The 23,959-nt window shown below is 49.8% G+C and overlaps 1 protein-coding gene, 1 long non-coding RNA gene and 2 other non-coding genes across 10 annotated transcripts; all 4 read right to left on the bottom strand.

Moving 5' to 3' along the window:
- Nucleotides 1–6,582: 6,582 nt before the first annotated feature.
- RPL3 (ribosomal protein L3) lies at nucleotides 6,583–14,551 on the bottom strand. Its single transcript, XM_026101867.2, has 10 exons — nucleotides 14,449–14,551; nucleotides 12,888–13,080; nucleotides 12,059–12,227; nucleotides 11,035–11,170; nucleotides 9,867–10,053; nucleotides 9,315–9,475; nucleotides 8,731–8,832; nucleotides 8,136–8,231; nucleotides 7,492–7,611; nucleotides 6,583–6,701 (listed from the first exon to the last, which is right to left on the bottom strand). The coding sequence occupies exons 1-10, from the start codon at nucleotides 14,449–14,451 to the stop codon at nucleotides 6,657–6,659; spliced, it is 1,212 nt and encodes a 403-aa protein (XP_025957652.1). The 5' UTR covers nucleotides 14,452–14,551; the 3' UTR covers nucleotides 6,583–6,656.
- LOC112984715 (small nucleolar RNA U83B) lies at nucleotides 7,147–7,237 on the bottom strand. Its single transcript, XR_003259569.1, has one exon. It is a non-coding gene; the product is annotated as a small nucleolar RNA U83B (small nucleolar RNA).
- LOC112984712 (small nucleolar RNA U83B) lies at nucleotides 9,658–9,749 on the bottom strand. The gene has a single exon (XR_003259567.1). It is a non-coding gene; the product is annotated as a small nucleolar RNA U83B (small nucleolar RNA).
- A 3,602-nt stretch (nucleotides 14,552–18,153) lies between the features above and the next one.
- Nucleotides 18,154–23,918, bottom strand: LOC112984625 (uncharacterized). Of its 7 annotated transcripts, none has more exons than XR_003259545.2 (4): nucleotides 23,456–23,918; nucleotides 20,879–23,332; nucleotides 20,647–20,793; nucleotides 18,154–19,461 (listed from the first exon to the last, which is right to left on the bottom strand). It is a non-coding gene; the product is annotated as an uncharacterized LOC112984625 (long non-coding RNA). The 7 variants fall into 7 exon arrangements; XR_010389363.1 differs by having other exon boundaries at nucleotides 20,879–20,947; nucleotides 23,139–23,910; XR_003259544.2 differs by having other exon boundaries at nucleotides 20,879–20,947; nucleotides 21,885–23,909.
- Nucleotides 23,919–23,959: the final 41 nt, after the last annotated feature.

The raw sequence follows: 23,959 nt of genomic DNA, 5'->3' as shown, positions 1-23,959 counted from the left end.
AGGACTGCTGTGAGTGCAGGAGGAGAGAGATTTGGGGTAGCCCTTTGGACAGCTCAGCTGAAAGCTCAGAGCACGACTGGCCAGGGCCGAGGTGTTTCGCCCGAGAGGAACAGCCAGGCGCTGCTAGTTCATCTTTTTATCTTGTCCTCCCTCAAGAGCAGGCTGCCGTCACTGGATTTCTTGCCCTTTGCCATGAGCAAACCCACTTCCCCTCGCCCACGAGGTCTGCAGAGAAACACGAAGAGTGAGGAAATCCCCCACTTCGGGGCCAAGGCAACACCATCACCACCACCCCCGCTTCCCAAACCTTAGAAAGCCTCAGCAGCGGGGAGGCCCTGCTGTTGGCAGCCATGATCAGAGCCAGGAGGCGCCCAGCGAGCTGCGGGAGCATCTGAGGAGGCATCGCCACTGCTTCGCCAGGCCGGCTTGCCATGATGGAGCCGGGCAGCCCCGCGGGGTTAGGAGGATCCTGACCCCAATAATAATAATAATAACACTAAAAACTTGCTCACCGGGAGAAATGGCAGGGGCAAGGAAGGTGAGACAGGGAAGAGCAGGGGGAGCTCACAGGGGAAGAGCAGAGGTGGCCGGCCTGCAGGAGAGCTGCCGCAGCCCTGGCTCCTCGCAGCGGTAGGGCTCAGCTTGGGGAAGGGCGAAAGGGGCTGAAAAAGCCATTAGTGAAAGCAGCAGCTTCTCAGTTTTTACTAAGTTCAGCTTGGAAATGAGCAGCGTAATTTATTGCCCACACATGTTTCTCTGGCTTTGATGAGGGACGTCCCACGCAGGAGGCTGAAGTTTGGGTGCAGGGGACATCTTTTAGGAGAGCCCCTGTCAGCCCTAGTCCTGCAGGCTGGGGCCAATCTCTGCAACCAAAGACCGTCACAAACCTGGCTTAGGCCAACTGCTGGCTGTACCGAAGAGGAAACCTGCCTGACTCTAGCAAACGGAGGCCACGGAGATCCTCTGAGAGGAGCTGGCTGCCGGGAGCACCCACCAAGCTGAAGGGAGGCACGCGGGTCTCCCTAACAGGGCCGAAGTCCTCAGGGGCTGGGCCTCGGCATGGGAGGGGTGCGAGGTTAAGGAAGAGGCCGTGGCTGCGGCCAGGGTGGGAGCACAGGGCCCGCCGGGGAGGCAGATGCAGGGATTTCGTCTGCGAGGAGTGAGGAAATGTCCTGGAGCTGTTTGATCTCATTGTATGTGGGGAAGTGGGACTGGGCGTCCAGTCTTCTGTAACTAAACAAAGATTATAAATACCTCCCATGATCAACACTGCCGAACAGATGCAGCCCTGCAAGGCCCCAGATACTGGCTAATTCCCAAAGTTTGGTTTTAATCCAAATATAGTCCAGATAAGAGCGGTGCATAAGGCAGAAATGCCCTGCGATGTGTATTTGGAAAATTTGAGGGGAATTTCTCCCTCCCAAATCTGGCAGGAGGATACACTTTCAGGGGGGAGCAACTTCTCTCACCGAGATCCTCGGCTGTCTGTCTTACCAGACGTGTGCAGCAGGAGCTGGCCTTTCTGTTTGGTTTTAAATTCAGTCTCTGTCACTGCTGGGCTGGTGTCAAGAGGGAAATTTTGGAAAAAAAAAAAAAAAAAAAAAACCTTTAAAGTGACAGCTGGGTGTGAAACGATGCCTGAGAGAGCCTGAAGCAGCCCCCGAGAGGCACCTTGGTGCTGCCAGTGTGGTGGCAGCCACCTTCTTGGACCACCATGCCCTGGAGGCACAAGACACCCAGACCCCCCCCCCCCCCGAGTACTACCCTGCCCTGATGCAAGCAGAGAATTATAAAAATACATATTTTTTTTCTCTCTTCTGCATGCTAAGAGCCTTGGTTTTGGATCTGGTGCCAAGCTGGTCACGAAAAGTGCTACCCCGTGCTGGGGGGGGGGGGGGGGGCAGCTTCATGGGGCCTTGAGGCCTCGCTGAAACCAGCTCACGCCACGGCAGCCCGAATGCACAGACTGTCCCCGTGCTGGTTGTTTTGGGGAAGTTGGGAGGCAGCAGGGGGATATATTTAGTTCTCCCCGCTTTGTCGAACGGCTGCTGCAAAAACACATGATTCCCCGGCACCGAGCTGGGGTGGGCGGAAGGGGGGGAGGCAAAAGGACTTCCCCAAAAGTCACGTGGACTCCCGTAAACCCGGCGCCTCGCCAGGGAGCAAGGCGGGACGCCGCTGCGGCGAAGGCAGGCTGCGGTGCTCCGCGGGGAGTTGAGCTGCCGGCGGCAGGGGCACGCGGTGGAGGTGCGATGGGGCCGGGACGGTGCCGGAGAGCAGGGCCATGCCAAAGGCGGCCCCAGCCAATGCCAAGCCCTGTGGCCATGCCGATGGAGAGGCAGCCGTCAAAGCCACCAAGAAGCAAGCAAACTATTAGCATGTGAGATCCCAAGAGGTGACCCAGCCAGAGCCAAAAATGCCTTGCTGTGCCACCTTGGCGCGACTGCGGCTGTTGGCGTCCCATCCTATTTTTGAGCCCTGCAAAGCCCTATCTTCATGATGCTAAAATGTGGAAATCATCGGGGGGGGGGGAGGAGGGGGCATCAGAAACGACTGTGCAAGAGGGATTTTCCCCCAAAATACACTTGAAAATACACTTGAGGTCAAAAGTGGAGATGCTCAGCCTGCTGCACGCCGGCAGTGGGGACAGCTCTGAGGCCAGGGAGTGTCCTGGAGGATGAGAGGGGCATAAGGAGGGTGCAAGTGAGCTGGCAGAGCCAGCGAGGCTGCTGTCCCCAAGCAAGTGGTGGCAGCCTCCTATCCCCTGGCCTCTTGCTGCCGTTTCCACCCTGTGGGTCGCTGAGGTACTTCTAAGGGTTGGTGGGAAGCCAGACGGTTGTCAGGTACAAAACTGGCGGGGCTTGCACTTTTTGCAGGAAAACACTTAGGGGGCCTGCAAATCAAACCACCACTGTGCTGGAAGAGGCCTCGCTGGTCCGCTAGCACTGGGACGGAGCAGCAGCTGCTTCCAACCTGCCCGAGCCGCCCTACAAACTGCAACACGTGCGGGGAGACCTTCTGGATTCGCTGTGCGCCACTGAAAGCAGCCGCGTGCTGCATGAACCCGAGTCGCGCCTCCCCTGGGGCACGCTAATACGCTCCTCTTCCATGTCGAGCATACTTGAAGCTCCCCGCCTGTCACTCAGATCAAAGGCGGGCGCCGGGGCGCGAGGCAGCGGTGTCAGCTGGGCCGCTTGTGAAGCTAATTGCGAGAGCAAAGACCTCCGACTTGAACCCGCTCTCTCCCCCTAAGGCATCCTCAACGCGCTTCTAACGTCTTTGCTCGAACTTTGCAGCTGCGTCTTGTTTCATCTCTGGTGAGGGAAAGAGGCAGCATCGGAGCCAGATGTGCCCCGGGAAGGCTATAAAAGCAGCCCCCCGGGCCGGGGTCTTGACCCCCGTGCTGCAGGCAGCTGGGGAGCACAGGTTTTGAGGCCGTGGACTCCAGACACCGGGGATGCAAGGGAAGAAACCCATCTCCGGCTTCCCAGACGCAGTGCTCCTGGGGGAGCTGGGTGGATTTCAGCTGCCCCGTTAGCGCCAGCTGGGACAAGGCATGTTCCCACATGGCCCGATGCTATTTTGGATAAGTGGGGGGTCAGGGCCATGCCCGTCCCCACGGCTCTCAGCAGAGAGGAGGAACAGCTCACAGGCAAAGGGGAGAGCCAGAGGACAGAGGTCGGAAAAATCATAAAACCCAGCCGTGTTTCTGCCCTGCTTGCCAGCAACCTGGGCTCTAGGGTGGAGAAACCATTTTTTGTCTTGCTGGCTGAAGGTGTAGTGTGGACTCGATGTGGCAGCACTGACTGCTGCTGGTCACTGCCCCCAAAGCTCAGGACAGAGGAAGGCTTAGGGAAGAGGATGGCTGGGTAGACATGCACATGGTCCCCAACTCCAGCCCAGAGTCCTCCAGCTTTCTCATCCTGCCTCCACTGCTTTGTGCTCCCAGATGCAGGTCCACATACAGGAAGCTCTTGGTCCAACCCCGATGCCCAGAGTACCAGGGAGGCATCTGACCATTTCAGAGAAGCCCACGAAGAGGCAGAGAGGGCTCAAGCAGTCCTGTGTACACAGTAACCTAAACACAGCGCACACAGAGCTTTCCAAAAAGGGTGGTGAGATCCCAGCTCACCTCAGCTGATGCAGGAGCAGTGGTGCAGGGGCAGGCGCAGGGCAGCAGAGCTGGCATGAGGCTCCCCACAACATTTTCTGGCCCGCAACAAATGAGGGACAGGGATAGGATTTGGGGCAGCCCCAATTCCCTGCAGGGCAGCTCCGCGGGCAGCAAGCACACCCTCAACCAGTGTCACAGGACTCTGCTCCCAAAGGCTGTCCCCCAGGAGGCTTGGGACACTGCTGGCAAAGCAGGCAGCAGCCAGGGCCTTCAGCCCAGCCCCATGGGCCAGGCCCTTGGGGACAAGTGTCCTGCACACTCTCTGCCACTGCCATCCACAGAGGGAGCAGCGCCACCTCCTGACTTTGGGTATCCTCTTGTCCCTGGGATTTCAGAATCAAAAAGGGATTAAAAACCCCTGTTGCATTTTTTTTTCTCCCCATGCAGTTTTATCAGCAAACAACCTGCCACTTCAAAAACAAATCAAAGTCTGGCATTAGGGCTCAAGCTGAAACAGCCCTTCCCATTAGCCACGCACTGAACATCTTCAACAAGGATAGTATTTCTTCAGAATTGCTTCTTTTTAATTAGGTGCTAATTTGACTAAAAATTCCCTCCACTGTCATTACCACTTTGAAATAAGTTCACCAGCTCTCCAGGCACCCCTGGAGCTCCTGCCACTAAGTGGGACTTTGTAAATGAGAAGACTTGAAAGGTTTTTGTCAAGGCAGAATTAACAATGCTTATCTTGCTACAGATTTTCATCTCTGACACATCACCATTTATCCTAATAATCCCAGGACCCTCTGACATCCCTTACTGTACAATCAAAGCAGCAGCCACAGACCAGGGCTGCTTTAGAGCTATGCACTTTTTAAGCTAGCTAGAATCTGTGCTTTAAAACAGTCAACTCGCAGCCAAGCAAAAAGACCATCTAAAGGCTATCTACTAGGCAGGAAAACCTCAGTCTTCAGAGCTGCTCATAAAGCTTCAGCCTTGAGATGGATAAAGGTTTATGTTATACTTTCCTACACTGAGGGATTACTGATTTACAGCTCTCTCTGCTACCTAACTGCCAATTTGAAAGAAATTAAAAAAGAGTGGTTGAGACCTCTCTTGTTACACTTGGCTGAAATCAGCCAACAGGTTCATGTGTTAAATGAGGCTGACAGGGAGCCAGCCAGATTGTGCAGTCATCTAGTCTGGTTTCTAGGGAAACAAGGTAAATGTTTTTCCTCCTTCTGGCTACCTTTTAAATCTTAAAAAGGTTTTATGCATCACCATACAAAATACTCTGCATCTTCCTCTATTTCAATTAGAGCAAATAGTATCAGATTAGGTTCATCTCAGAACAGCTCTATGCATCAGCTCATTCAGCATGTTAATCTGGAAGGTTATTGCCCTAATCAGTGTCTTGTCTCCAATTATGGTCAGTAAAGGATACACTAACAAAGTTATCTAAAATTACACCAGCCTCCAGTGAGGCTATGCCCTGAAACATGAGTGATCTCACTACTGTGGCTGGAGGCACACAAGCACTCAGGACTTCCACTGCCTTTCTTGGTATAGCACCACAGTTCCCACAGATGCAGTACACTGCAGTTAGTGCTTGTACACAAGATCAGTTATCCATGCATAGTGCAAGTGCTGTCTCCTCTGTCCTTCACTAGGAGATTCAGCTGGGAACATAAGCCAAACTCTCTCTCTCCAAGACCAGAGGGAATATTTTCAGCTATCTAGTAATGCAACATCAACACTCATAACTCTTCTTCCTCCTCCTCCCTGAAATGCACTTAAGAGAGTTGGATCAACAAGAAAATGCCACCCTTCCCCTCCTTCCAGACAATTATACAAGGCCTGGATGGAGGCAGGGCCTTTCAGAAGGCTAGGGAAAGGATTCAGAGAAAATAAGCTGATACACTAGGTGGGAATTTGTCATATTATCTGCTGGCTTCTACTGCTTTCATGAACAGCCAGTGACAAACTGCATCTGAGAACTATGTAACATGTAGGATATTTCTCCTGCCATTTGGAGGCTAGTGAATTTCCATGGCAACAGCTAGAATCAGCCACCTACCCCAGGCAGGCACATGAAATTTAGTTATATTTAAACAATCTGAAGTGGCTCCATTCATTAATTTCAAGATCACAGTTTGATTCAAAAGAGCTCTCTAAACACCTGGCAGATGATTAAGATGCAGAATACCTCAGTAATTGCAAACACCACATTTACTACCCCTGCTGCTTTACTATTTCAGTGCATCAAATGAGAGCCTTGTTCCACCTGAAAAATCTTTGTTTTCTGAAAACCGTAATGATGACTTCTTTCTCATTAGAGGAACCCTATTACTAGTTGGGCGCTCATGAATTTGAGCTTTGTTCGCTTCCTTGGTCTGGCTGGTCCTGCCCACAGGACCTGCAGCAAGAATACCAGACTTCACAAAACTGTCTATAAAACAAGAGACAAATTTTAATTCTCTAAAAGTCTTTATTTTTTGCTCTGAGGGCACACAGGCCACAGAACACAAGACAATTCCACACATTAAGCTGTCTCCTCTTTTGCAATACGATCTTTCTTGAGTGGTCCCTGGAGAAAAAAAAAAAAAATTAACAGCAGTTCACCTATTCCACACAGAAGACCCCATCACCTCCCATTATAATCCTGTAATTCCCCTGCTGCCAATTTGCTTCAAAAAAATTAAGCCAGGAAGTGTCCTCAATGATATAGCCTGCTGGAAATTCCAAATTCCATCCTCCCAGCTAAAGCTTTCAGTAGAAAACTGAACTTGGTGCAGCCACATTGCACCAAATTACTGATTTAAAATTTAATAGAGAAGAAATGTTGGTGCCATCTAGTGGGAAAACCTTGCATGCATCAACCAAGCAGCTGAACACCACACTCAGCTTCTGCAAGGGCATAATACTGAGCAAGGGCACAGGGGACTAGAGATCTGCTTCCCCAGCAAGTGACAAAGTTGAAGAGGGCCATCCAGAGCCTGCAGCTCACAGGCTTGCTAGCACCACTGCCTGGAGCTGTTCTCAGAAGGATGGCAACATGGAGCCACCCCTCACAGGTGTCAGACACCGCGCTCGGTGCTTGCTCTGTGCCTGTCACTAAACAGTTTGTGCCCAAACAGGGCCACATCTCTCAAGAACTAAGGGCAGCCACAGAGGAAATGAGACCACAGCTGCTGTCTGTGGTCATAAATAGTCAAGTTGACAAGACAAACCATCTTGAACAAAGCTACACAGTTTTATGGATATTGCAGCCTTGCAGCAGCCCAAAGATCAAGCTAGAAATTGCCATTAGCCAGAAGACAACACAGAAATATGCAACACTGAAGAACTTCTTAGCTCCAGAAAAATCACATCCTTACCATGAAAGCCTTCTTCTCTTCAGCTGTCTGGAAGCGGCCATGACCAAATTTGGAGGTTGTGTCGATGAACTTCAAGTCAATCTTCTCCAGGGCCCGACGCTTGGTCTGCACAAGCAGAGACTACAAGAGAGATGCCAGGTGAGTATGCAGCAGCACCCTTTCAATTTACCTCACCACAGCAATGCTGGCTACATTCCATTATCACCTCCATGGAAAAAAATTCTTCCTTGATTATTCTGACCCTAAGCTCCAGTCATTACTACGTGAAGAACATCTGCTGATAAGCCAGCTGGCACCTTTGGTCTTTAAGGCTGAAGACTGGTCAGCCCACATGAGCATCAGCAGAGGCAAGCTCAAGTCTGCCTGCCAGCATCCTGATGATCCACAAGAATTCTTAACCCTAAAGTGCATCTTTCATTGCAAACAGGCCTAGACTAAAATAACAAGGAAAGGTACTCAATGCTACTCCTGAGGTCATGAATATTAGGTGGTTTTGTGTACGTATCCCGTAGTCTTCCTTTAGGCCTTCCTCTCCAGCTGGCTATACGAATCCCCACAGCAGCAAGCTAAGGCACCTGTTATCACAGGCAGTGCAGCTAACCGAAGCTGTTCCAGCCCACCTCACAGCAGCCTGTGCTACTCACCTTGCGCAAGGTTAGGACCCTCTTCTTGGTCCCAACAACACAGCCTTTCAACATGATAAAGTCATTGGTCACCTCGCCATAGTGGACAAAGCCTCCCTGAATAAGGAGACAACAGTCAGTTCTGGTTTCTCTGCTCTGCATAAAGTGATCATGTTTGCCTACAGCTTGACATCTTATACTACTTCCAGGTCTCAGCCATTCTTACATTCACTGAAATTGTTTCCAGTATTACATTTTTACTGATCAAGTTTCTTGCTACAGCAGTTTATTTGCTGCTGCTGCAAGACTTCTACAGAGAACAGCAATATTAAGCAGCTGACAGAACAAAAACTGCTCTCTCTGCTGAATTATCCTTATCTACATGAGTATCATTTCTAGGTTTATAGCATCCCTTTATATTGCTGCCAAGTATTAAACATAAGCAAAAGTTACACAACTCAACATTGAGAATGACTCAGCAACATCACCTCCTACAGCAACTGAGTTTTTCCCTCAAGAGTTCCTCATTCAATCATTTTGCATCTCGTACCCATCCCATTTGCCTTGTAACATTGCAATTTAAGACCAGACTGTCTTTACAACTGCAACAACTCACCAGAGGGTTAATGCTCTTGTCAGACAAGTCATAATCAGTTGATGCATTGTTTTTGATCAGCTTTCCATCCTTGATTTGGTAACCCTGGCCAATCTTGTAGATCTAAAATGACAAAAATTTCTGCTCAGCAAACAGTAGGCGAAAGGGCCCCAAATCAGCCAACATGGAAATGACTCTACATCGAGTTGGACAAAAGTGTCTGTTGTACTTGAAATCATGATCGTACAGAAATCTTATGGCCGTCCAACATAAAGCTAACAAAGCTGGCATGTCAGAGAAGCATCCTATTAGGACATGAATCAGAGCTCTTCCAAGTAGACATTCTTGGCCATTTATTTGCACACTATGCAAAGACATGCAACTCCTCTTTCTGCTTCTTGATCTACAAAATGTCAGCCAGCCCCTGCCAATACAAGCAGTTATAGCCGTACTGCAAGAGGACAATACTGGTTACTGCACTCAAGATTACATTCAACCAGAGCTAAGCTACCATGGCAAAACTCTCCAATCTGTTCCTTGTCATGCAGTAACCTTGGCCAGCCTTAGTTTCTTCATAGCAGTTCAGAGGCACAAGGTGCACACACCTTCTTATTGATTTCAGTTCGATGGTGATACCCCTTCTGACCAGCTCGAGCCACAGAGAAAGCCACACGAGCAGGATGCCATGCACCAATACAGGCCACTTTGCGCAGGCCCCTGTGAGTCTTGCGGGGCAGCTTTTTGGTATGCCAACGGCTGGTAACACCTGAAACAAGAAAACACAGCAGTGTTGCTAATTGTTCAACTAAGGTACAGATACCCTTTTCAAGTGGCTGTCCCTGGGCAAAAGATAAGCTCAAGACTCAACATACCAGGAATTAACTGTATTTCTTGCTGAAGTGCCTGTCCCAGAGGGACCCACATCCCTCCCCCAGCTGTCCCTGGGTTGCGTTCTCAGAAGGAAGGCAGCATGGAATGACTCCTCATAGATGTCAGACGCTGTGCCCAGCGCTTATTCCATGGTTTCATCACAGAACAGCGACAGCAGTGTTGAATACTCCCTCACCCACTCTTGGCCCAAGTACTCATAAAAACAGACTGGGATTTCATTAAAATCTGTGTTCTGATCACAAAGAGAACATCAACAGTGTGTTTACCTTTATATCCCTTGCCCTTGGTGACTCCAATGACATCTATCATCTCATCCTGTCCAAAGACAGTTGATACAGGCACCTGCTGTTCCAGCTTCTCTCGGGCCCAATCCACTTTCTCAGCAACAGTGCCACCATTCACCTGGATCTCCATCAGGTGAGACTTCTTCTGTCTCAGTGGGAGCAAACGCATCTGGAAAATAGAAAGGATGGAATTTAGCTGCTGTTCTTCCAAGATGGATGTAGTATTTGCTGTCCCAGCAACTTTCTAAGTCCTGGCCTAATCAATTTCTTCTAAACATATTTGTTTTCCAGGATAACAACTTCAAAGTACTGAAGACCCTACCCTGAGGGCAAAGGTTCTGTCAAAGCTTAAATGACAAGCCAAAATAATTGGAAGCTGCGAACTACCCATGGGGACACAGAGTTAACAAGTGCCTACAACCCCACAGCCACCAGACATGCTCCAAAGAAGGGGAGGAGGTAAAGCCTCCTATGCTGAAGGGCACTTTAGGCAAGGTCACATTTACAGTCCCTTTACCATATTTAGCACAGAGGGACTGAGACAAGTACCAACAGCAGCCACAGTACTACCTCTGCTGCCTAGAATGGGAAGCTAATTCTAATAAAATGAACAATGTCATAGCAGTATATCTGATTACACTAACAGCCAACCCAGAGGTTTAACTGCATTTCCCAGGAAAGTTTGGCAGTGAACTGCAATGGCTAGGGAAAAACTACCACACCACTCAGCAGTACACCTCCTCAAGCTGATTGACAGAAGCCACTGAAAGGGGCTTTGAGTGCTTGCAGCCCCTACATAACACTTCCCTGAGCCTGAAATTAAGGTGAACACACCCTAGAATTAAGTACTTGCTCTATTTTCATTTGTAGCTGCAATCCAGAGAGCTCAGGTCTACCTCAGACTCAGGCCTGCTGATAGGAGTTCTCATTACGGTTCAGCCTCCCCTGCACAGTGCTTCACAGAACTGCTAATGGTTACCTTTGAGGCTACTATAAGCATCTGCCTATACTTTGCACAGAATAAAGAGTATTAATATTTATACCATGATTCACAAACACAGGGCAGAAACCTGACTGTTGAAACAGAGCAAGCTTTATGCTCATACTCTTAGGTGTTCCCACAGTACACCTGAGTCCTGCAGACACTTACCTGAGTGTGAGCCATGACTCTAATAACCTGGCAGTATTTCTTCATGCTATTGAAATCTTTCTCCAACTGCTTTTTGCCCTCCTCATCTTGCCATTTCTTGCAGTATTTGGTGAAGGCCTTCTTCTTGGACTTGTGCCTTCAGGAGCAGAGCAGAGACAAGGTTTGGCTAAGCCCTTCATCGATCCCCTGGGAAAGCGGGGATGAGCGGAAGGAGCTGCCACCTTAGCAGGTTTCGGCTCATTGCCAGCTTCTAAGGAATCTTTTCCACTGGCAAGCGGAGCCTGGAGCTCATCAGACAGAGGCAGGTTTGCCAGAGCTGAGCGGAGCTGCCATGAATTCCAAAGCACATTAGTATTGACAGTACAGAAGACAATATACTGTAGAGAAAGTCTGAACAGAAAAACAACCCTTTAAAGCAATTTTCATTATTGTTATCCACTTCACAATATTGCAATTTTCCCCCCTTGTAAGTCTGAGCTATGCCTGACAGTAAGATCATTACTGTGACACCCATGAGACCTTTACTGCACTTCTCTGACCTCTTTTCAGCCTGCAAAATTCATAAACAGGCTCTAAGCTCTAGACATACTGGAGCCACTTAGGCAGATGCGCATACTTTGAATCAGAACAACAGTGTCTGGAAGAGTAATCAGAAGTAACACTTGTCTTCCCCTTTCCTGAGAAAACAGGACTACAGTCAGGATTCGACACTCATCAACAAGCGCCAGGGGCGATTTCCTTATGTCCGCCCGTCGAAAGCTCATCACATGTAGCCTGCTAGGGAGATCTTAGGCAAATGCCAACACTGTCACCCTCATGTCAAAGAGGGCATTAACCAACATTATGTTGTCACCCTCCTAAAGTAGCCAGCTCTAACCTATCACATTATTAGGCTAGCTCATCAAGGCCAAACAGTAATTGCTGAAAAGATGCTTCAGAAAGTTGTACTAGCATAACCCGCAACCCAGCAAAACAGCAGACTGTAGAGTGAGATTAAGGCAACAAGCAAAAGCCCCTCTCTTACCAGTTCTTGTAGAAGCGACGCTTACACTCATCACTGATGTGCTCAGCAAAGATGGTCTTGAAGCTGCGGAGACCGCGGGGAGTCTGCACATAGCCCACGATGCCTACAATGACCATGGGAGGAGTCTCTACTATAGTGACTGCCTCTACCACTTCTTTCTTGTTCACCTCTGGATGAAGACAGAAATATAGTATATCAATTAATATCAGTATCCGCTATTAAACATCCTCCCATCCTTCACACCCCCAAATGCTTGATATCAAAGGTTGAATGAGCCATGTTCTCTTCACAAAGGCCAGGAAGATGCATGGTAAAATAGTCGATGAATACAAGTAATAATTAAATGCCTTACAGAAATTTGAGGCTGGCTCAGCAGCAGACATGGACAGAGCCTGATAGGCAAAATGGATGGTAGCTAGTAACAGAACTACATTCAGGACTCGACAATCAGCAAAAAAGGCCAAAGGCGATTTACTTATGTCCGCCCATCGAGAAGAGGTCATCATTAGCAGCTTGTTACAGTACAGCTAAACCAAGCCATCAGCTCAAGCACACCATCAGGCTCCTCTGCAAGTCACCATGCATCTCAAACAGGACCATTAATAAGAAAAAACAAGCACTGCTAGACAAAGTCTTCACACTAGGACATCATTCACACTGAAGTGGGAGGGGCCTGGGTGTTTTACACCCTTCCTCCCACTCAAAAAGGGCTTGGAACTAGGTGAAGACAAGCAAGGACTAAAATCCAGAGATACCTATAAGCAGGTTATTTTTCAGCATTTGTAAGAAAAAACCTAATTCTCCTATTAAAAGGAACATATATACATACTGGATCCAGGCCTGTCAACTTCACGGACAATGTGAGTCATGCCAGCCTTGTACCCCAAGAAGGCAGTGAGATGGACAGGCTTGCTGGGGTCATCCTTAGGAAAGCTCTTCACCTTGCCCCGGTGCCTACTACTGCGCTTGCGGGGCAGGAAGCCCAGTGACCCATGCCTGGGAGCTGAGAACTTGCGGTGAGACTAGGGAGAGAAAATGAGCTTTTAGTGCATGTTTCAGAGGTCCACTTCTCCACATTCAAGGGCTAATTGCCAATTTTCTTCTTGCATTAAACAAACACTACATATAGACACTTTGCATTCTAGAAATTCTTTTTAACATCAGCTGTTTAGCTTGTTAAATCCATTTCAATATTGTCATAATACTGCTATCCAAATGCTTCAACTACACTTCTTTAACATCCCCTCCCATTCAGCCCTAATTTAAGAAACCAAGTGCCACTAGTAATGGAACCGTGCAAGCTGTTAACATGGCCACAGCATGCCATCCTGATTTCAATGCACCCCAGAAGCTGAGAAATAGAGAAGCATAAATAGCCTTATGTTTTAATAAATAAATATTAAAAAACTCATTACGAAAAAAGTCCAGAAAAATTCTAGAAAAGCTGCAATAAAACAGCATTTTAACATCCACCCTGAGCTAGTTGCTTCAGGTTAGAATGCAGATATTTCAAACATGTTTTCTTTAACTACCAACCCTGCAGTCTCACTCCATAATATGAGAGCTAAGTTGGATACTATTCTGAGAACTCTCAGCCCAAAGAACTACCCATCCAACCTCATCTCTGAATAGCAAGAAAAATTATGCAGTTAAAAAGGAGCAAGCAATCAATACCAGGGAAAACTGAGTAGTAGTTTTTCAAGAAAAAGCTACATCAAGCAGGAAATAATTTACCACGCTCAAAACAAACTGTTTTTATGACTAATTGCAAAACTTGTGCTCAGGCCCAGCCAAATCAAATTTTGACACCTATATTAAGACTGAAGACTCTTAGCACAGTACCTTCGCATGTTATGTATACATATAATGTATACATACAGCAGAGGCACTGCTTCGCATATTACATTACATATAACGTTACCAAGCAGGAGATCTGACCTTTTTCAGTAAAACCTGGTGAATTCTATCACTAGAGAGACTCTATTGCGTCTGCAGCCCTGCCATGGCCTCGCTGCAGTACCAGGAGCAAACAAGGGAGCAAAGTCCCACTCTTCACGCGGAGGCTCGGCGCCTCCGACTTGGAAACACACCAGGGCCAGACCACCGGCACCAGCAAGACCTCACTTATAGCAGCTCTTCAAAAAAAAATATATATATATTTTTTGAACTAAAAGGCCACCGGGCACCACCACGGACAAAGCCACCCTCAGGCGGCGGCGACCCGCCCGCCCCCGGCCGAGCGCCGAAATGAGCCCTGCGCCGCTACCCGCGGGGCCCCCGCGCGGCGGGAGCCGGGCCGGGCAGCCGCCGAGGACCGGGATGGCGGCGATACGCGACGGATGGTGAGGCCAACCGGGCCGCCCTTTCCCCCCGTCCCCCGCAGCACCAACCATCTTGCCTCCGCGCTGCGCCGGAAGGGCCTAAACAGCCCGCGCGCGTCCTACTTATAGGCACCCCGCCCCCATGGGGCATTGCGCAGGCGCTTCCCCCCCCCCCGATCTCGCGAGCGCGCGGGATGACACGCGCTACGGGTGGAGAATGCGGTCAAAGTTCCCGGGACCGCGTTCTGCCACGGGGCGGAGAGGGAGGGCAGCGCCCCGTGGGCGGCCCTGCCGCGCCCGGCGGGGGAAATCCGCTTTTCTCCCGCTGGGGAGAGAATTAGCGAGGCGAGAGCCGTGTCCCCTTTCTTTGGCAGGCAGCGGCTTTTCCGATCCGCAGGCCGAGCATGCCATCACTGTTTTCTGTGCTTCTCAGTGCCATTTACAGCTGCTGCGGGGAGTTCAGTGAGCCCCTGCCTGACCATCATTTGCTGCTCCTGGTGCTGCTGGGCAGTTTTGCCCCCCTCAACCCACCCACGAAGGCTGCTGCCACTCGTAACAGCGCTGCTCGCTCCGGAAGAGCCAGCAGTGTTGTCTGGGTGCCTGGCTCTGTTTTCGGAGCCCCGCTTTTCCCCACTCGGCATTAGCTGCCTCCTTGCAGTATTTTGTGTAGCCACTACAGAGAAAAACAGACATGACCCCACCAGCACTATAATTGTCCGGGGCAGGTTGACCTTCACACTTTGACCCCTAAACTTTTAATGCATCTGTGCTGCAAGCTGGTTTGTCTCTTTAAAGTGAGACATCTGGTGACATAAATAAAAGGTTAATGTCTCGTAGTCCTTCGCTGGCCTGCAGAGAGCTGGATTTGGCTTGGCGTCTGCCCCCTGGATGTTAGATGGCTTTGTGCCAGCGCATCTTAGACCGAAGCACCCTAGAAAATTGCCCTACATAAGTGGTGAGGGTTGGCGCGAAGACGAAATGGAGCACGGACGTGGCAAGTAAAGACCGTTTTAATAAAATGAGCGATCTCGCTGCTGGCCCAGGAGCTGCCTGAAATTTCCTTCCCGTGTTAACCTGCCTTTCCCAGTTCTTTCATTCAGGCCTGCCCCCTTCCTCCCACCACTGGCCTCCGGGGCTGGCCTGGTGTTTCCCAGCCCTGCCATGCGGCTCCCCCTTCTGCAATGCCACCGGCTGTGTTGTCACGACCCCGGCAGGGTGAAGGTTTCCAGGCAGGTGAAGGGCAGAGCCGATGGCAGGCCAGCGCGGGAGGAGGCCTACAGCCCTGGGGAGGATGGGCTCGGTAGTCAGCCGGAGCCCACTCTACCATGTCCTGGCTGCCCTGGGGCAGGAGAGGGGCCTCCCCGTGGCTGGAGAAAGTGGTGGGAGAAGCGGGGCCCGCGGGCCTCAGCAAAGCGGGCTCACCGCCGCCACGCTGCCTTTCTCTGGCAGGTCTGCGCAGGGGCCGCGGAGGTGCTGCTGGGAACCACGTGCCTGGCGGGGGCCCTGCTCTCCTGGGGGCTCCTGGTGGGGGCACGGGCATGTTCCCTGCAGGCCACAGGATGCAGAGTTGCCTGGGTCTCCCCCTGCCACCCCAGGCCAGCGCCCTCAGAGGCCATTGCTTCTGCCCTCCCTCCAGCCATGTGTCCCCTGAGCCACCACTTCAAAGGCCCATCTGCCCCCACCTTGCAGGGCTTCTCCTGTCCCACCAGCCCGCCGAAGCAGTGGTGAGTGGGAGGGCAAGCAAGGGCTTGGGCAGGCATGGCTTGAAGGGCATGGACATCCTCCTGCACATGAGGCTCCGGGGGATGCAAGGACCCGTGTCTGCTCAGCGCTGATAGGCGGTCTGCCTCATCTTCGCTGTGCTCTCTCTCCGTCCTTGTCCTCATCATCCACATGAATAAGATCGAAGAGCTGAATGCACAAACTCCTTATGTGTTCATAGCGTTGTATTCAGGAGAGGTGTCCTGGTGCCGAGACATGAACTCCCGTTTTGATGGAGAAGTCAAAATGCTTGAGATGTGTCATGCTATAGGACAGGTACCAGTAGCAAGGTGGGGCTTGTTTAAATGTGAGAGGATCTCAGCCCAAATCATAGGCTAGAGAACATGGGATACAAGTTTGGAGGCTATATCCTAACTTGTGATGGAGAGTGCGAAGCAGGGAGTGGGACTTGATATACTAGGCAGCCACAGAGAAGCAATGGAGTATAAGAAGAAGCTGAAGTAGAAAGACTACAGGGTGGAGGGAGGGAGGAAAGACATCAAGAAGAGCAGAATTAGGAGGAACGGATGTTCTGAAGAGGAAGGTGCTGAAAACAGTGAAGATATGGAGGACAAAAGTGATGTAAAAGGAGAAGACAGGCAGGAAGAAAATGAGCTGGGAGGAGGAGAGGACAGAGCAATGCAGTTTTCTAAGGGAGCATCCCTGCAGCACCAGGCTGGGTGGCATGTTGAGAAAACCTCAGACCATCCTGATAAAGAGGGGGCTCATACTGCAAAAACCATCATCACAGCTGGGCACTAACCTTGCTGTGTGCAGAGAAAGAGGCAAATGAAAGAAAAAGTGCCATAAGCAGAACGAATAGGAAGGTGTTTGAAGGTCACAAGAACCTGAGTAAGCTGAGTAAGCAGCATCTGGCAAGAGAAGGAAGAAGGGAAGCAAAAGAAGCCGCTCTCATTTCCAGCCAGCATTGTTAAAATCACACAGTAGAAATGTGATATCCACCTCAACTTCTTCATTTATTGTTGCTGCCAATCAACATAAATGTCCATCTGTCTATTTAGCAACCTGTCTGTCTACCTGTGTCACTGACGCAGCCTCCAAAGCTTGGTTTTCAGTAGGCAATGTGGTTTTGCAGAGGGTAATTTGTCTCTCACCTGTTGAAGTGGACTTTACACACATCCATGCATAAGTGCTTTGGAAAGAGAATAGTGTTGGCATGGTCCTCCTTTCTCCTGCTTGCATTTTGGATGGCGAGGTGAGGTGCAGGAAACAGTCTGAGGCTCTAGTACAGCCTAAGTCTGAAGGGAAAGGTTCTGTTTAAGGCTTACTCAAGAGCATGTTAGCATCTTCCCTTTTTTATACATAAAAAAAAAAAAGAAATTACAGGTGAAGCTCTCCTCCCTTATCCCTGTTCTCTCTCTCCCCCATACCTTTCTCTCCTCCCTCTCTGGTGAAAGAACAGCCTGGGAGCCCAGATGTGCCAGTAGTAGCAGAAGCCCTCAAAGGCAGGTGGTCATCAGAGGCCAGGTAGCAAGACCTGGTGCAACTGATGCTGAATTGTGTTTGTATTTGAACAGTAAACACGAACCTAGGAAAAGGAAAGGCTGTATCAGTGCACACTTCGCTGATGTTACGCTAGCTGTTAAGTTGCCCACCAACTTTCATGAGAGTGGAAAAAGCAAGGCAGAGGCAGGCTCTGTTGCTGTAAGCTCTGTTACTATGACACTGAAGTGTGATGGCAGCTTTATGCAATGCTGTCCACGATGTCATGATGTAACTGAGTTTGTCTTGCCAGCTTTGAATTGGCTGAATTTTGTGAAGTGATTTAGGACATATTTGATTTTCTTCCACTGTTGCCCCTACAAAATATACTAACCAACCAGGAAATATAAAAAGAGTCCTGAATGCCTTGGTTAAGAGAATGCTCATCGAAGCAAATAACTCTTTCCTTAAATGAAATTTGCGAGAAAGGACCCTGAAAAAAATTACATATAAAATAGCTTGCAGTTTGTTGAAAATTTACATGTATGCACTTACATAAAGACACACTGGTAATGTTAAATTTTAATTAGAAAAATCAAAAGTAAAGAGAGGTACATAATAAAATACATGCAACTTCTTAAATCAGTCTTTAGCTGTGATTCTTATATGACATTATCCAAAGCAATGATATCCCAGTGTCATTTTTCAGATGTATATAGCATTAGAAAGTGTGAACCACTGCAATCCTCCTTCTTGAATAACTAGTTTTCTTTTCCACAAAAATAATTTGCTTGTTCAAAGTTGTGAGTGAATTCATGCCTCAACAGAAAATCCTGTCATAATGTTTAATTGTTTTTATTAAATAGCTCTGTAGTCATAGGAAACTGTAATGACCTGTAACTCAAAAGACGCTTGACTAATCTTCCTCATACTTTGCAAAAAATGCAGCACACAGTACTTAGATAACGTGAGGAAATGTAGTAATGACAAAGAAACGAAAACATGGATTATTTAAAAATTAATAAGATCAAATAGATTTCACTGCTAACATTGGCACCCATTACTTTTGCATCTTTGCATATCTTAAGCTATAAAAAGACATCAAATAACTTTTCTTCTTTCTTGCAGGGACACGTTCTCAAGCTGACTGCGTGTTCTTCAGGGACTGCATCCTAATTCTGTGGTGCCTGGTACAACACAGCTCCAAATTCAATTACGGCCTCTGTGTGCTCCTGTTGAATTAATAATGAACAATAAAGACAATCTAAATGCTAAAGTTATGCGGCAAAAGAGGAACTAAAAGTAAGACTTACTGTGGAACCTGATCCTATTATTTGCATTATTCACATATTATTTCTCCTGCTCCACTTACTACTGTTCTCAGCATACAAATAAGCACCATAAAGACAAGTTGTATCACTGGATGATACTGGCTGGCTCTGTCCCTGTCAGTAACTTGCTAATCCAGGAGTTCCTGCTGAAGCATCTCTTCAGTGTACAGAAGCAGATCTGAGATGAAACCTGAGCAGGGAGGGAGCTAGAGGACAGGAGATAAATTATTCACTCCCCCTCCTTTGACACAGGGAAATTGGATAGGACCAGACTGAAGAAACTCTCCCAGACCTGCCTAGATTTGAAAATATGTGAGCACCTTTGCGGGATAACTGACTGGAAACACGATTGCTGCCGAAATGTCTCCTGCAGTGGCTCTGATGTTCCACGTAGGGCCGTAGTCCTTCTCTTTGGCGCGAAGGTTGGGGTAAGCTGGTCCTGCAGACCCCACCAGGCAGGTCAGCAAAGCTGCCGAGCAGGATCCCGGTATTCTCTGCCGCCAGCTCCACTCTGCAGGACTCCTCAGCAGGCTGTCTTGCTCCCTCTCTTAGCCCATCAGCAGCAGGATGAGAAAAGAAACACCAGTATCTGTTTTGATAGCAAGGCAAGAAAATGTGCTCCGGTACCCCATCCCTCCTTCCTGCAAATAGCTTGTTGCAATGCCTTGCTTACGCCCCGGTGGAGGCAAGGAAATGGGAGAGCAGACATCCCTATTGCTAGTGCCTCTCCCACAGGAGATGCCGCGATGGGATCACATGGGATAAACAGAGCCCTGGCAGTCACTGGAGTTTTCTTTTCTAATCCTGAGAGTTACACAGACAGTAAAGCTACTAGGAACCAATTGCCAGGTAAATAAGCAGAGGCTGACATGTGAGTATTGCTCAGCAACCAAAAATCACCATGCATCACGTTAGGAGCCTGGACCCAAATATCCTGCACCTCCTGATCAAGGAGGGGAGAGAAAAGCCACCCCAAAGGATCTGGAAGGGACACAGAGGCAAAGGACAGGATATGGGTAATGGGGCTGGGCAGAGCTGCACTCATCCAGCCTGGACTCTAGCATCTGAAAGCCAGATGCTTTGGAGAATCGGCTCCTGGTCTGTAGGTCAAAACGGCCAGGTGTTGCGTTGCTTCTAGGTCAGCCAGCCAGCCTCGGCTGAATTATCACAGACTGAGCCCAGGCTTTGGATAACTGACATGGCATCAGGAATCAAGCTGGCTGATAAACCTAAGAGCCCAGCTCAGCTGGGAGCATCCAGTCCAGGACAGCACCACATATGCTGTTGATGGCCTCATTCTTCTACCTAAGCACCTCCCTGGGGCGAGGAAGCATGTCACAAGCAAACCGAGGAAGCTCATGAAGCTGCCAGATGGTTGAGATAGTACTAGATATATCCAGGAGGTTATCTGTGGAAAACAAGCAAAGTGCTGACAAAGAAAACCCACCTCTGTGACTTCCAGAGGCTAAATGAATGGGGAATAAGTACATAGTTTGGGGTTACTGTAAAGAACATGGGCCTTAATTCAGCACTGCCTGTAGTACAAAAGGGGATGCAAACCCAAGCCAGTGAAGACCACAGTACCCAGAGCTGAGTTGGGTGGTGTTGCCCACACACAGGGCAACTGGTGTTTGCCATCAGGATCTCCCTGAGACTGTTACAGGGAAAGGAAAATGTTACAAACCACCCGGACCCAGAGACCCCTACCTCTGGGGGAGATCAGGACAAATACCTGTGCTGGCAGTGCCCCAAGGGCTGGCCGATTGCAGCGCTGCCTCCCCTCTACAGCACGTCTCCCCCTCTCTGTGAGGGAAAGGTGACGGTGGGACCGCAGCACCAGCACAGGAGCCATCTGAATTCCCACCGCTGGGATGCTGACCTGTAATATGCAATGTAAGTGCTGCACATTATGATTATATCAAGTTACTGCAAACATTAATTAAGTAGTTCAAGCAAACACCTACCAACAGAGCCAAATCCTGCTGCCAGCTGCACTCATGTAACTGAGAGATAAGCCATTCAGCACTGGAAAGCTAGTTACCCATCCAGGGTGAAACAATTAAGGAAAGCATATCCAAGTATTAAACAAGCTTAATCAACTCCCAGAGACTTTCCATCTCCCCTCCCCAACTCTAGTCTCTGCAGGTTAAGTAAAACCCAATGCTGCTGGCTTTGCCAGAGGAAATCTGCATACTGACCCATGTGAAAATGCCTTTGTAGACTGAGAGGTGCCTCATTTGGAAGCAGTTTCATTGCCTACCCCGACCTGGCAGAGAATGGGAAGGGAACCGGTAGGAACAGGAGAGAGGCCTGGACTTCGGGTCTCATGAGAAAGCAAAGCTCTAGGCAAACTTGCTGCCCTCAGGGGGCTGAGGGTGCAGCCTGGTTACTGCTGTAGTTCCCATCAGGAGCACCCTGTGGAAGGGAGTGGAAGATGAACTCTGGGAGATCACCCAAATTTGACCCAGCCTTTAATGGATGTCCATGGGATCTGCTAATCCAATGTGATGCCCTCCCTGACACTTGCAATGGGGATGACAGTTCTGCTGCACCAACTTATTTGCTATGCACACCATCCCTGGGAATGCTGTGCAGCCTGTCAACGGAGATGTGGCCTGCGGAGGAGCAGCACCAGGCAGCCTGCTAGCTGGGTCTGTCTCGTTGAGACAGATGGTTATTCCTGGATGCATCATCCTCCCAAATGGAGCTGTGCACAGCTGGATGTGAAGGGGGACTGCTCAACCTTGAGCCCCAATCTGCCCTGCTGAAGGTGCTCCACAAAGGACTAGGTAGTGCTGCTTGCTTTTCTGAGTACAAGTGCTGCACCAGGGTGCAGGGTGAGCTTTAAACACTCTTTCAGCCCCCCAGTACATCTGCCTCTAACTCCTACACAGAGCTGTTGAGTGGAGGAGCTGATTCATAGACCTTGCAACAAAAACTAATTCAAACTCAGGCAGAACAAAAGCGTACTAGAGCAAGTTAAGCACGTTCCCCATCAAATTCTTCTGCAGTTTGCTCTGTTGCCGCTAAGGTGAATCTGGGCATAGGTGCAGTCGGGAAGCGACAGTGCCGTAAGCCATCCAACTGGTCATTCTGCTTTTTCACCCTTCGTGTACTCTGCAGCACGGAAAAGAGGAAAACTCTCCTTCCGCACAGGTCTGTAGCTGAAGCAGTTGCTTTTGCTCTCTACATAGCTGACTGGCTCCAAATCCAGTAGAGCTCTTAATCCAGAGTACTAGAGCATTTCAGACACCTTTTTAGCAAAACCAGATGTCTCTCTCTCTTCATCTGGGAATTTGGCTGCAAATGTGGTGACTTTGCATTTCTGGCCCCCCCTGAAGATTTGCTGGTTCTTGCAGTCTCTAAAACCCTATGAAGTGCTCCCAGAGTTCCTGTCTCATGGCTTGGCCGGCTGTCTTGAGCAAAGCCGCTGTCTGCTTTGAGTTCAGCATCTCAGTAATGAAGAGCTAGAGATGTCCCACAGTTTGCCTGGCAGAAACGTGGTGCAGAGCATCTTTTCTCGGCTTACCTGTGTGAGCAGCTGGGCTACCCTTCTGCTCAGGAAGAAGCGAACACCACCTTTGCTAACGAATCTGGCGGCAGCAAACCTCAGCCCAATGGCCAGCTGTGATTTTGAAAGGGGTGCTCTGCCACTTTTTTGTGGTCGGGCATGGAAACAAAGGTCCATCTGCTGAAGTGCCAGGTTTGCGATGTCTCCCACCCATCTCCCACAGACCCCACACTTCCTCCTAGTCTCTTAGGACATAGCTGCAGCGCTGTGGTGAGCTCAGCGCACACCATCCCGCCAGCTGGGCTGAGCTGAAGCCAGCATGGCACTTCCTGTGGAGAGCAACTCCAAAGTAACGCAGAGCTGAATGTTAAATCCTAAAAACTGAACTGAGTAATGGTGTAGAGCTGCAAGTGCTATGGGCCCACCTGGACTGGCTCTGTGGGTAAAGCAAGCCAGGAGCTGGTCATAACAAAGCAGATGCTACAGAGGTGCCATCTCGCTCATCTGCAGCACCTCCCCTTTCACACGGTTTTCTGAAAAGTAATAAAACCCCCACACCTTGCTATATAAACTCTCCGCTCCCTAAGCCTCAGCACACCCCTGACGTGCACCCCCACGTCTGCAAAGCTAAATCGGACCAATGCTGGGTTGGTGACCTTCGGATGGGCTACAGCTGCAGTTGTCTCTGGCCTATACAGAGGGTGTAGACTTACACCTGAGTAACTGCGTTGAGGGCTTAGGGGGGGCTGTACTTTTGCCTGTCGGTACTGGAGATGCACTGGGTCACGCCTGCACCTGGGAGGTGGATGGCTTCAGCCCTGTCCATCAGAGCGAGTGATATCCACGGACAAACACTCCTTTTCTTCCCCGCTCCTCAGGAAACACGGGCACAGAGCAAGCCGAGAAGCTGCGGAGGAACGGGATTTGCTCCCTGAAGGTCACCGTGTCGCTCGTCCCACATAACAGATTCAAAGCACTTTTGGCTCCTACTGCAGAGCTTAAGAAACCATGTTAAAACCCAAGTGTTTACTTTTAATTTCGGTCTTATTAGTGCAGATTATCAGTGAATCTCCTGGAGCCAACGGGCTGCCGGTACCAAGCCGCTGAGCGCGAAAGCAGAACCAGGCTGAAGAACGTGATCCGTGGCTACCGCTGGATTTTTCCCCCCTAGAAACCCCCTTCTGGGTGCTGCTGTGGCCCCGTTGCGAGCGCAGAGCAGGCCGGGGGCAGCCTCGCTGCACCCACCCCGCGCTGACGGGCCCCTAACGCAGCAGGCGAGCACCAACCCCCCACGGGGGCCGCTGTGGGCAGGGTGCTGCTGTGGGGGGACAGGGATGGCGGGTGGGGGGGCCCGCGATGCAGGGCAGCGTCCCCCACCATGGGCAGGCAGGGGGGCCCTGCGTTTGGGGCTCGGGGAGGTGCGTGTGCATGCATGCACCCCCCCTCCAACACCCCCACACAATGCACCTGCGCCCCCCATGCACCCCGGTCACCTGCGTCCCCTGTACACACCCACCACCCCCACGCCATCCCA

This window comes from Dromaius novaehollandiae, chromosome 1 (genome assembly GCF_036370855.1).
Source record: "Dromaius novaehollandiae isolate bDroNov1 chromosome 1, bDroNov1.hap1, whole genome shotgun sequence".
NCBI lineage: Eukaryota > Metazoa > Chordata > Aves > Casuariiformes > Dromaiidae > Dromaius > Dromaius novaehollandiae.
Note: the sequence above shows the minus strand (reverse complement) of the source record. Positions and strands in the feature narration are given on the sequence as shown.